This window comes from Nerophis lumbriciformis, linkage group LG23, assembly GCF_033978685.3.
Source record: "Nerophis lumbriciformis linkage group LG23, RoL_Nlum_v2.1, whole genome shotgun sequence".
Lineage (NCBI taxonomy): Eukaryota > Metazoa > Chordata > Actinopteri > Syngnathiformes > Syngnathidae > Nerophis > Nerophis lumbriciformis.
In genome coordinates this window covers 9,541,853-9,555,998 of record NC_084570.2, presented here as the reverse complement: position 1 = coordinate 9,555,998, position 14,146 = coordinate 9,541,853, and the positions used below count along the sequence as shown (strand labels likewise).

The window sequence follows — 14,146 nt, the reverse complement described above, 5'->3', positions numbered from 1 at the left end:
AGCTATGCTACGACAGAGATGGCAAGAATGTGTGGATATCCTGCGACACTCAAAGCAGATGCATTTCCAACTGGACTGGACAGATCAGCTTTCAGGAAAAGAGAGCGGATGAGGGTATGTCTACAGAATATATTAATTGATGAAAACTGGGCTGTCTGCACTCTCAAAGTGCATGTTGTTGCCAAATGTATTTCATATGCTGTAAACCTAGTTCATAGTTGTTAGTTTCCTTTAATGCCAAACAAACACATACCAATCGTTGGTTAGAAGGCGATCGCCGAATTTGTCCTCGCTTTCTCCCGTGTCGCTGGCTGTCGTGTCGTTTTCGTCGTTTTCGCTTGCATACGGTTCAAACCGATATGGCTCAATAGCTTCAGTTTCTTCTTCAATTTCGTTTTCGCTACCTGCCTCCACACTACAACCATCCGTTTCAATACATGCGTAATCTGTTGAATCGCGTAAGCCGCTGAAATCCGAGTCTGAATCCGAGCTAATGTCGCTATACCTTGCTGTTCTATGCGCCATGTTCTTTTGTATTGGCATCACTGTGTGACGTCACAGGAAAATGGACGGGTGTATATAACGATGGTTAAAATCAGGCACTTTGAAGCTTTTTTTAGGGATATTGCGTGATGGGTAAAATTTTGAAAAAACTTTGAAAAATAAAATAAGCCACTCGGAACTGATTTTTATTGGTTTTAACCCTTCTGAAATTGTGATAATGTTCCCCTTTAAATGTAACTTATCTGAACAATATCCAGTGTTGTGGTATTTCAATTAACTGGAATCCAGTGTGCTGTGGGGCCCTATTGTACTGAATCACACCTGAGCCATCATAAATGAATCAAATCTTTAATGGACATGTGAAAGTAAACAATGTAATAAAGAACATTTTACATCAATCAATCTCAGGATCTAGATATCTGGTCAGGACACTCCTCACTCTTTTGCCTTCACCTTCATTGTCCATTCATTTTGGTGACTTTATATACTCTGGACCTAGACCAGTGGTTCTTAACCTTGTTGGAGGTACCGAACCCCACCAGTTTCATATGCGCATTCACCGAACCCTTCTTTAGTGAAAAATCAAATGTTTTTTTTTTCAAATTTAAGAAAAAGTCATACGTTTTTTTACTGGTGCACAAAATGAACCGTGCATGAACATCACCTTGTTCAAAGAACAAAACCAACCCAGTGCATGAACTCACAACAAATTACACACCTTACACACATTACCATGAATTGATTAACGTGGAAACTTTATTTGGGTGTTACCATTTAGTGGTCAATTGTACGGAATATGTACTGTACTGTGTAAACTGTACTGTTTCATATAATGTATTCTCTTCCTTTGCAATCTACTAGTAAAAGTTTAAATCGATCAATCAAAAAACCTGCAAATCAGATGGAAAATTAGAGGGAACATTGTTTGGGGGTATCCATAATACGCTGATAGGGAGAAGTTTTTATTTACATGATAAGTCGGATGTGTCTTTACCTCTGTGGCAGAGGCTCCGCTGAACCCCTGAGGCCGACTCACCGAACCCCTAGGTTCGATCGAACACAGGTTAAGAACCACTGACCTAGACGTTGAGTCTGCGACATACATGGCGGACAATAACTGATAAAGTCTGCTTTGCCAGTCCAAAAGCATTCACTGTTTTCCGTAGTCTTCCCTCGACGGCCAGGTAATACAAAGCACACGCTACCTTTTTAAATCACATCCACGGGAGCCCGCATTCTCGTTGTTTTTCGGTAAGCAGAATCACAGCTGACCTGGACATTGGAAAGTTCTCTTTCCGTCTGAGAAATGTTGTAGCTGAAATAGCTCCAATCGCTTTCTCTTAAGGCAATGGTTCTTAACCTGGGTTCGATCGAACCCTAGGGGTTCGGTGAGTCAGCCTCAGGGGTAAAGACACACCCGACTTATCATGTAAATAAAAACTTCTCCCTATCAGCGTATTATGGATACCCCAAACAATGTTCCCTCTAATTTTCCATCTGATTTGCAGGTTTTTTGATTGATTGATTGAAACTTTTACTAGTAGATTGCAAAGGAAGAGAATACATTATATGAAACAGTACAGTACATATTCCGTACAATTGACCACTAAATGGTAACACCCGAATTAGTTTTTCAACTTGTTTAAGTCAGGGTTCACGTTAATCAATTCATGGTAATGTGTGTAAGGTGTATAATTTGTTGTGAGTTCATGCACTGTGTTGTTTTTTTCTTTGAACAAGGTGATGTTCATGCACGGTTAATTTTGTGCACCAGTAAAAAAACATAACCTTTTCTTGAATTTAAAAAAAACAACATTTTATTTTTCACTAAAGAAGGGTTCGGTGAATGCGCATATGAAACTGGTGGGGTTCGGTACCTCCAACAAGGTTAAGAACCACTGTCTTAAGGTATTCATGTGTAATTTCCACAAGCGTCTGTACAGACGGAAGGTGAAACACGGGCATGTCTGGATGACTCGCCGCCATATTTTCAGTGGTTTGCTTCGGGTTACGAAATCACTTTATTATGAAGCTGGTTGTGACGCGTTCTTTCTGATGTCACTTCTTGTGTGGGGTGTGGTCTTTCTAACGTCACTTCCTCTCCGAACTCAGTTTGTAAACTATCAATGAGTCCATGCAAAGATTAGAGCCGGAGATTCAAGAAGTACACGGTGCATTTACCCGTGTAAAAAATTATCCAAGGAGGGGAACCTTAAACAATGATTTAGTGTGGCCGAAACAGGGCTTAGGCTAAATAATTATTCGTTTAATAAGTTATCCAGCTTAATTTAACCTCTTAAGGCCCAAGCTGTTTGTTTACATGCTTTTTTTATTTGTCTTTGCTATTTGGGCTTATTGGACCCTAATTAGAATAAAAACTAAAAATCATCTTTTGATATATGTATGTGGGCTTTGTACCGAGGATGTCGTTGTGGCTTGTGCAGCCCTTTGAGACACTTGTGATTTAGGGCTATATAAATAAACATTGATTGATTGATTGATTGATTGATTGATTGATATGATGTACTTAGTCCATAAGTACACACACGTGTACTTTGTGTGTAGTGACATGCTCATTTTTATTTTTACACTTTTTTTCTCCAAATTCCATTGTATGTTATACTCTTCTGACACCACCAGATAGCAGTATAAGTGTCTACATGTCGGCATAAGACCCCAATTCAGTAGTGTACACAATTTTGGAAATAAGAGCTAAAAAGTGCTGTCCACGCATGTGGCCACTAAGGCCTTTAGAGGTTTTAATGTAGACAGGGTCTAAGTAAAGATCTAGTGTTACGCTGGTACCTCAGTTTTCGTAAAAGACCAGATCGTAGAAAAACTGAAGCAGTTTTTTTCATAAAAAACTATGTAATTCCAATTAATCCATGCCAGACACTCAAAAATATTAAGACAAAATATATTTTAGAGTGAATAGTTATAAGGGACAAGCGGTAGAAAATGGATGGATGGATAGTTATAGTTTTACATACAGAAAACAGTATAAAATGCATGACGATATGAATTTAAACATCACAATGAATCACAATACTTTGCTGCAAGAGCAGACTTGTGCAATTTAAGGCCCTGGGGCCACATGTTAAGCTTTTCAATCTGGCCCGCCGGACATTCCCAAATACATTTTTTAGATCTTTAAGATGGAAACTGTAGCTGCCATTATGAAGTGCAGTGATGTTTTCTAATGAACGTAAGTCTTGAACTATAGAAAGTATAGCGGGTGTCAGGGACAGACACGGAAGGAGATTTTTACAACAAAGCTCTAAAGCTTAGTGGTATATCAGATATATCAGATTGTAGGTGGGGGTTTTTTACCCTTCGCGTTCATATTTTGCTCTGTTTGTAGCATTTTTGTTGCGTTTCGCTTGATTGTATAATATGTTGATCGAGAGTGGGTGTGACGTTCGTATGTTGTCAATATTCAATGTTTTATCGTTCATAGTTGATATTATAAACCCCACTTTCTTTATTTTCATGTACATTCTGAGTGTCTCATTCAGTAAAAACATTTTAAATTACATTGCATTTTTTAAGGTGGTCTATCATAAAGTGTTTAGCATTCAACCAGACATTATTGTGAGGTTTTGTATTAGTGTTCCTAAAAATCAGATATACCAGCCCCCAGACACATTTTTTTCTCTAAATTTGAACCCCCTAGTCTAAATAATTGCCCAGGCCTTTGCAAGAGAGTTTTTGAATTGAATAGTTGCTCACTTTCTTTATCAAAGTGTGTTATATGCAAGAATAATGAGTTCATGCATTCAGACGCATGTGCTATAGAAAGCGCTTGATGGCACGGCACGGCATGCTGTCGTGACTCCAGTATGCTGCTCGCAACTTTTTATTTGGCCATATGGTGGCTTATTTTAATAACAATAAAATAGCCCACAAACTGGGTCACCATTAAATGGGACATTTAATAAATAAATACATATTTGAATAATGATTTAAATGTGTCATTGATTAATTATAATTGGAAATAGATACATAAATGTGTTATTAAATGTGATATCAATTTATCTGAGTAAAATGTTATTTAATTATTTAAACATTTAGTTAATTACTGATTGTTATTATTTAATGATTTATTTAATTAGTTCGTGATTTAAGTAAATATTTCAATATTGAATTATTTCATTATATTTTATGATTTATGTAATGATTTTATAATTTAATAATATAGTTAATGATATATTTTATAATTTCACGATTTAATTAAATATTTCATGATTTAATTGATTTTTTCATGATTCATTTATTTATGTAAATATTTTTGATTTAATTGTCAATGATTGAATTAGTTATTTCATGATTTAAGTATCTATTTAATAATTTCATGAACCTGTGTGTCAGCGCTCCATGGATTTATTTAATTTGTCAAACTCACCAATTTAAAAAAAATAAATAAATACATAAATCACAAAATTGGTAATTAAATCATAGATTCATTAATGAAATATGTAAAAAAAAAAAATTACTAATGAAATTATTATTACATCGTTAAATCATGAAATAATCAGTTAAATTGTGGAATAATTAAATCATGAAATAGTTGAACCATGAACTAATTTAAGAAAGCATTAAATCATAAAACAATTGATTAAATTGTGTAACAATTAATTTAATCATGAAATAATTCATTAAATCGTTAAATAATTAATAAAACAATTACACAAATCATGAGAAAATTTAAAAATAAGTATTTAGAATTTTTAAACAATAATAAAATCATGAAATAATTAATTATATCATGAAATAAGGAAATCAATAATTAATCAAGTAAATAAATATTTAAATTATTAACCAATTCTTGAAATAATTAATTAAATCATTAGATAAATAATGACATAATTAAAAAAAATATTAATCAAATCTTGAAAAAATAAATTAAATCATGAAATTATTAATTAAATAATAAATATGAAATTAATAATTAAATAATAAATATGAAATTAATAATTAATCAAATAATTTAATATTTAAATAAGGAATCGATAAAATAAAACAATAATGTTACATTAAATAATTTAATGACACATTTAATCACATATGTATGTGTTTAATTCTAATTATAATTAACTAATGACATATTTAAGTAATAATTTAAGATTGATTTAATATTGTCCCACGTGACTCTCTGTATGGTCCCCAATGCGTTGGATTTTTTTGTCTGGGCTAAACCGAGGCAAACTTTTGGTGACATTTTTTGTCATAAACCTAACTGAACATAAAAAAACCGCCAATGCAGTCTTTTATTATTCCATCAAAAATTGTAGGCAGGTTGTAGGCACACTTTTCTGGCACTTAGTGGTTGAAAAGTCAGTCCTATCAGCCATTCAGCGGACGCCAGTCTACTGCCTAACTGAACTAAAAGCTACGATCTCATTTCAACAGCGAAACTGAACACCTGCTCCTCAAATTGTTGCGTGCTGGTTCTGCTCACCTGGGAAAGCGGGCACTCCTTAGTCAGAGCACTTTGATCATTCTCGCCGAGCAGCTCTCTGAGGGCCTTCCTCACGGTGGCGTGCGTCCACTGCTCGGAGGGCAGCTCCTCCAGCCGGGCGAAGCTGCATGCATGGAAAGTTGTAACACAAACAAATGTCATCGTGTGTTTTCCAAGTCCATCCCACACCTGTGCAGCAGGATCCGCAGTGTGACCATGTGGTAAACGTCCAGCAGCATGTCAGCTACTGTGGCCTCTGGAGCGTCTGTCAGGTAGTGGATGGGCATCGGCTTCCAATGGCCCACCTTGATGATACCTGAACGACACACATGACGGTCAACGTAGGCCAGGAAAAACTGATTCATTTAAAAAAAAAAAATAAAGACATGTCCACACAAACACGGATACAGTGGAACCTCAACTTAAAGGCCTACTGAAATGCAATTTTCTTATTTAAACCGGGATAGCAGGTCCATTCTATGTGTCATACTTGCCAAATATTGCCATATTTTTGCTGAAAGGATTTAGTAGAGAACATCGACGATAAAGTTTGCAACTTTTGGTCGCTGATAAAAAAAGCCTTGCCTGTACCGGAAGTAGCAGACGATATGTGCGTGACGTCACAGGTTGTGGAGCTCCTCACATCCGCACATTGTTTACAATCAAGGCCACCAGCAGCGAGAGCGATTCGGACCGAGAAAGCGACGATTTCCCCAATAATTTGAGCGAGGATGAAAGATGAGGAGGAAAGTGAGAGTGAAGGACTAGAGGGCAGTGGGAGCGATTCAGATAGGGAAGATGCTGTGAGAGGCGGGTGGGACCTGATATTCAGCTGGGAATGACTAAAACAGTAAATAAACACAAGACATATATATACTCTATTAGCCACAACACAACCAGGCTTATATTTAATATGCCACAAATTAATCCCGCATAACAAACACCTCCGCCCTCCCGTCCATATAACCCGCCAATACAACTCAAACACCTGCACAACACACTCAATCCCACAGCCCAAAGTACCGTTCACCTCCCCAAAGTTCATACAGCACATATATTTCCCCAAAGTCCCCAAAGTTACGTACGTGTCATGCACATAGCGGCACGCACGTACGGGCAAGCTATCAAATGTTTGGAAGCCGCAGCTGCATGCGTACTCACGGTACCACGTCTGCGTATCCAACTCAAAGTCCTCCTGGTAAGAGTCTCTGTTGTCCCAGTTCTCCACAGGCCAATGGTAAAGCTTGACTGTCATCTTTCGGGAATGTAAACAATGAAACACCGGCTGTGTTATCCGGCACAACAGTCAAGGGGTGCATTCTACGGCGGGGGTGCGTTATCCGGCACAACACCTGCCGCAATACACCGCTTCCCACCTACAGCTTTCTTCTTTGCTGTCTCCATTGTTCATTGAACAAATTGCAAAAGATTCACCAACACAGATGTCCAGAATACTGTGGAATTTTGCGGTGAAAACAGACGACTTAATAGCTGGCCACCATGCCGTCCCAAAATGTCCTCTACAATCCGTGACGTCACGCGCAGGCGTCATCATACCGTGACGTTTTCCGCAGGATATTTTGCGCGAAATTTAAAATTGCACTTTAGTAAGCTAACCCGGCATGTGTTGCAATGTTAAGATTTCATCATTGATATATAAACTATCAGACTGCGTGGTCGGGAGTAGTGGGTTTCAGTAGGCCTTTAAGTGTTTTGTTAATTGTTATTGTTACGTTGCAATCAAAAATTTGAGTTGCAAGCATCCCTGACCAGAGGTGGGTAGTAACGCACTACATTTACTCCGTTACATCTACTTGAGTAACTTTTGGGATAAATTGTACTTCTAAGAGTCGTTTTAATGCAATATACTTTTACTTTTACTTGAGTATATTTATAGAGAAGAAACGCTACTTTTACTCCACTTCATTTATCTACATTCAGCTCGCTACTCGCTACTGATTTTTATCTGTTAATGCACGCTTTGTTTGTTTTGGTTTGTCAGACAGACCTTCAAAGTAGGATCTATCGCATGCCTGCGTTTCACCAATCAAATGCAGTCACTGGTGACGTTTGACTCCGCTTCACCAATCAAACAGAGCCAGGCGGTCACATGATTAACTGCACATAAAGTTTCAGCGGCAAACAACAACAACAATGGCAGAGACAACGAACGCAAACACCCCTGGCCTCACATAAAATCGATGTTCACGCTTCAGACAACCAAAAAAACAGTTATGTAATGCGTTGTCATATGTGTCTCCCCAAACAAGTGGACATTTCAGCTTACATGAACTCAACTCAAATTTGAGGAAGCACATCGCGGTAAGTAATGTTAGTAGATATTTTGGCTGTCACCGTAGGCTGATGTTAGCTTCCCTGCTATGAATCACTGTCAAATGTACATCGTGTGGGGACATTTATTAACGCACTGCAGCCTCATAGACACACACACACACACACACACTCGCACACACGCATGCATACAAACATCAATCAGAAGTGCACTGTGTGTTCTCAGGTGCAGCCCACAGCTATCAGAGTTTATGGTTTGCGTAAAGGCTAACTTGTTATTTTCCTTTGTAATCTCTGCCTACTGAGCCTGTGGTGCTGTTAAGTTATTGTGGCTCAATTTGCCTTACCTACTCAGTGGCCTAGTGGTTAGAGTGTCCGTCCTGAGATCGGTAGGTTGGGAGTTCAAACCCCGGCCGAGTCATACCAAAGACTATAAAAATGGGACCCATTACCTCCCTGCTTGGCACTCAGCATCAAGGGTTGGAATTGGGGGTTAAATCACCAAAATGATTCCCGGGCGCAGCCACCGCTGCTGCCCACTGCTCCCCTCACCTCCCAGGGGGTGATCAAGGGTGATGGGTCAAATGCAGAGAATAATTTTGCCACACCTAGTGTGTGTGACAATCATTGGTACTTTAACTTTAACTTTAACTTTAATTTTTATTTTATTTTAATGTATTATTATTTCATATATTATTGTTTTAGTTGCTTAAGAGATATTCCTGACTCTGAATTTGTTCATTGCTATTTTTATGTTTTTGTGCATTATTTGTTGCCTTCATCATTAAACGAACAGGTTACTCATCAGTTACTCAGTACTTGAGTAGTTTTTTCACAACATACTTTTTACTTTTACTCAAGTAAATATTTGGGTGACTACTCCTTACTTTTATTGGATTAATAAAACTCTAAAGTAACAGTACTCTTACTTGAGTACAATTTCTGGCTACTCTACCCACCTCTGTCCCTGACCAACATCTGGTCTTACTCGCTAACGTTAGCTTATTGCTAGAAATCAACATCACTTTGTTGGAAGAAAGTGAGTGTAAAGGACAGAGCTGGAAAGAAGAAGTGGATGATATTCCCTGAATTAGAGAAAGAAGCCTTTAAAAAAAATACCTTGGAGAAATAGTTTAAGCGTATCACTGCTACTCTGCACCATACTGAAGCAGAATGAGTCGTTCACCTCAGCCAAGGACGTTAAAATATTATCAAAACGGCCGACATTTTTCCATAAATATATGGAAAAGCCGCTGATGGTGTGTTTGACGGCGAACCCTGCTGGAAGGAGATACTGTGGAAATCCATAAATACTGTACATTATTAATATGTTACCTCATACTTCTACTGGAGTTGTATTGTTTATAAACAATATTTATTATCGAGAAGTTTCTTTTTTGTTTTTAAAAGGCATGTTTTGGGTGTTGGAGAAGCACCAATTAGATTGATTTCAATTCATTTTAATGGGAAGCGTTGCTTTGAAATACACATGTTTTGAGTTAAGAGCTCCGTCACAGAACCAGTTAGGTCGGGGTTCGGCAACCCGCGGCTCTCGTACCATGAATTGATTTATGTGGACCCCAACAAGTTGAAAAACCTATTCGGGTGTTACCATTTAGTGGTCAATTGTACGGAATATGTACTGTACTGTGCAATCTACTAATAAATGTTTCAATCAATCAATCAATCTTTAGCGCCGCCCTGGTGGCTCCCTGGAGCTTTGTCAAAAATGTATGGTGGAAAAAAAATCTAATTTTTGTTTTAATATTGTTTCAGTTAAAGAGCAAACATGACACGAACCTTCCTAATTGTTAGAAATCCCACTGTTTGTATTAAACATGCTTCACTGATGAGCGGATTTGGCGAGCGTCGTTTTGTCCTACTAATTTCGGCGGTCCTTGAACGCACCGCAATTTGTTTACATCTTTAACTTTCTCCGACGCTGACACAGTAAGACATGTTTTATGCCACTCCTTCTTTGTCTCATTTTGTCCAACAAACGTTTCATGCTGTGCGTGAATGCACAAAGGTAAGCTTTGTTGATGTTATTGACTTGTGTGGAGTGTTAATCAAGCATATTTGGTCACTGCATGACTGCATGCTAATCGATACTAACATGCTATTTAGGCTAGCTGTATGTACATATTGCATCATTATGTCTCGTTTGTAGGTATATTTGGTTAATTTAATCTCCTTTACTTATGTCCTCGGTGTATTTAGTTTATATTTGCATGTCTTATGACACATTATCTGTATGTATGAATGGCTACATGTCTGATAGTTGTTAGTGCACCATGTTGTTCCAGACCACAGCAAACGTTACCCAGCTTGCAACGATTGTAATAAATCTATTAGAAGAAGACATCCTGCAGTTTCCTAAAACTTGGACACACACATCTAAACCAGTAATTTCCAGGAGTTATCTCACCCTCTGAGAAGCCTCCGTTTTACTAATGTTTTCCAATGTTATATAAATTGGTAGAATAAATATTAAATTTCAACATTTCTATCAACAAAAATCTGCGAAACAGTCATTTTTATAGTTAATAGCTCATATAAACACTTACACCATGTATTGCTTTCATTATAAGACTTATATAAGGCTTTTAATTTTTGGTATTTTTGGTCGAATATGGCTCTTTCAACATTTTGGGTTGCCGACCCCTGAGTTAGGTACCACTGAACTTTAAAAATGCTTACTTTTCTATGCATTATGGACTTTTGTCCACACGTAAACCTTTGTCCTTAGGGTCAAATCTGTCTTCAGCGTATGTGTGCGAGTAGGAGTGTGTGGACTAGGGTTGTACGGTTTACCGGGATTAGTATAGTACCGCGATACTAATGAATCATATTCAGTACTATACCGCCTCTGAAAAGTACCGGTCCGGTAGCTACTTCTAAATCACTAATCCTCGCCTCCATGGCGACAAATAAAGTACGTTTCTTACAAGTATCATACCTGCAGGACGAGGAATAGCTAAACATTCTTTACTACACACCGTAGCTCACCGGCGTCAAAATGTAAACAAACGCCATTGGTGGATCTACACCTAACGTAGCGTATCTAGTCGATACTACTATGATTACGTCGATATTTTTTGGCATCACAGCATCTTCTTTTGTTTTTTTAAACATTTATATTATGTTTATAAAGTCAGGAAATATGTCCCTGGACACATGAGGACTTTGAATATGACCAATGTATGATCCTGTAACGACTTGGTATCGGATTGATACCCAAATTTGTGGTATCATCCAAAACTAATGTAAAGTATCAAACAACAGAATAATAAGTGATGATTACATTTTAACAGAAGTGTAGATAGAACATGTTAAAAGACATGGGCGCGGGAGGGGCGCTGAAATTCGGGAGTCTCTCGGGAAAATCGGGAGGGTTTGCAAGTATGACTGGGAGACGCAACTGCTCTGTACTTCTCCCTACGTCCGTGTACCACTCCGTACAGCGGCATTTTAAAAAGTCTTACTTTTTGAAACCGATACCGATAATTTCCGATATTGCATTTTAAAGCATTTATCAGCCGATAATATCGGCAGTCCGATATTATCGGACATCTCTACTTAGGAGCCTTTGTTTGTTTACTTACTAATACAAGACAAGTTGTCTTGTATGTTCACTATTTTATTTAAGGGCAAACTTGCAATAAGAAATGGAATGTATCGTAAGATTTTTTGTTCAAATAAAGCCAATAATGCAATTTTTTTGTGGTCCCCTTTTATTTAGAAAAGTACAGAAAAGCATCGAAATAATTTTGGTCACGGTACCAAAATATTGGTATCGGGACAACACTAGTGTGGATGGTGAAAACTGCAATTTTTGGTTGGTGTCATAAGAAATGTGTGATATTATTTCGTATTTTAAATCGTATTTAACAGCAGAACATAAAGACATTTACTGTTTGGATTGATGATGTTTCCTGAGCTTCATTTAAGCGTGCTGATTTAATGATAAATAAATAAATTGAAAGTAAATATAAATCTCTTTGTACATGTAATACGGTATGTCACTATATTGATGAACAGAGTTGGGTTCATTTCGCGTGCATCTTATAACAGGCTCTGTGTAAGTGTGCTCTGATTTGAAAGATAATGTCCATATTATTGTACAGGATGTACATCACAACAATAACGGTCAGATATGACTGCTTTTCCAGGCTTCTGATTGGACAAAATGTGAATGAGAACCAGTGACCAAGACTGTTCTGAAACCAAACCATACTCATGTGGATGGAGATCGTTTTTAGATCTAATTGTGTTAAGATGGACTAATCAAAAACAGTGGGAGTAAGTGTAGGGACAGTGAATGCGTCGTCACTGCGTGAGCATGGTGGTTGGCTTGATTTTTAAAAGGTCATGAGGTGGCAGGCCATATTAAATTACACCGCAGGCCAACTTAATGGGGTGGCAGGCCACATTAACGATGTGGCAGGCCTCTTTAAATAGTGTGGCAGTCCACATTAAATGATATGACAGGCCACACTAAATTAAATTTAAAGTACCAATGACTGTCACACACACTAAGTGTGGTGAGATTATCCTCTGCATTTGACCCATCACCCTCCACCCCCTGGGAGGTGAGAGAGGAGCAGTGAGCAGCAGCGGTGGTCGCGCCCGGGAATAATTTTTGGTGATTTAACCCACATTTCCAACCCTTGATGCTGAGTGCCAAGCAGGGAGGTAATGGGTCAAATGATATGGCAGGCCAATTAAATGGGGTGGCTGGCCATTTTAAATGAGGTAGCAGCCCCCATTAAGGACGTGGGAGGCCAATTTAAATGGGGTGGCAGGTCATTTTAAATGAGGTAGCAGCCCCCATTAAGGATGTGGCAGGCCAATTTTAATGGGGTGGCAGGCCATTTTAAATGAGGTAGAAGCCCACATTAAGGATGTGGCAGATCTCCTTAAATAGTGTGGCAGTACACATTAAATGATATGGCAGGCCATTTTAAATGGGGTGGCTGGCCATTTTAAATGAGGTAGCAGGCTAATTTAAATGAGGTAGCAGCCCAATTTAAATGAGGTAGCAGCCCCCATTAAGGATGTGGCAGGCCAATTGAAATGTGGTGGCAGGCCATTTTAAATGAGGTAGCAGGCCAATTTAAATGAGGTAGCAGCCCCCATTAAGGATGTGGCAGGCCAATTTAAAATGGGGTGGTAGGCCATTTTAAATGAGGTTGCGGCCCACATTAAGGATGTGGCAGATCTCCTTAAATAGTGTGGCAGTCCACATTAAATGATATGACAGGCCACATTAAATGGGTAGGCAGGGCCATTTAAATAAGGTAGCAGGCCACATTAAATGGTGTGGCAGGCCATTTTATATGAGGTAGCAGCCCACATTAAGGACGTGGCAGGTCTCCTTAAATAGTTTGACAGTCTACATTAAATGATATGGCAGGCCAATTAAATGGGGTGGCGGGTCATTTTAAATGAGGTAGCAGACCCCATTAAGGATGTGGCAGGCCAATTTAAATGGCGTGGCAGGCCATATAAATGAGATGGCAGTCCACTTTAAATGGGGTGGCAGGCCATTATAATTGAGGTAGCAGACCACATTAATGATGTGGCAGGCCATTTTAAATGAGGTAGCAGCCCACATTAAGGATGTGGCAGGTCTCCTTAAATAGTGTGGCAGTCCACATTAAACGATATGGCAGGCCAATTAAATGGGGTGGCAGGCCATTTAAATGGGGCGGTAGTTTCCTTTTAAATGAGGTAGCAGTCCACCTTAATGTTGTGGCAGGCCTCTTTAAATAAGGTAGCAAGCCACTTTAATGACGTGGCAGGCCACTTTAAATAGTATGGCAGTCCACATTAAATATTATGGCATTCATCCATTTTCTACCGCTTGTCCCTTTTGGGGTCTCTGGAGCC

The 14,146-nt window shown here is 38.5% G+C and overlaps 1 protein-coding gene across 1 annotated transcript in view; it reads right to left on the bottom strand.

The window, feature by feature from the left end:
* Positions 1 to 14,146, bottom strand: part of LOC133622601 (DNA-binding protein SATB2-like) — a 47,290-nt gene that overhangs the window by 16,299 nt on the left and 16,845 nt on the right. Inside the window, exons 4-5 of the mRNA XM_061985429.1 lie at positions 6,152 to 6,278; positions 5,963 to 6,086 (exon numbers count right to left, since the gene is read on the bottom strand). Of these exons, the coding sequence (XP_061841413.1) occupies positions 5,963 to 6,086; positions 6,152 to 6,278 (251 nt within the window). The remainder of the gene's footprint in view (positions 1 to 5,962; positions 6,087 to 6,151; positions 6,279 to 14,146) is intronic.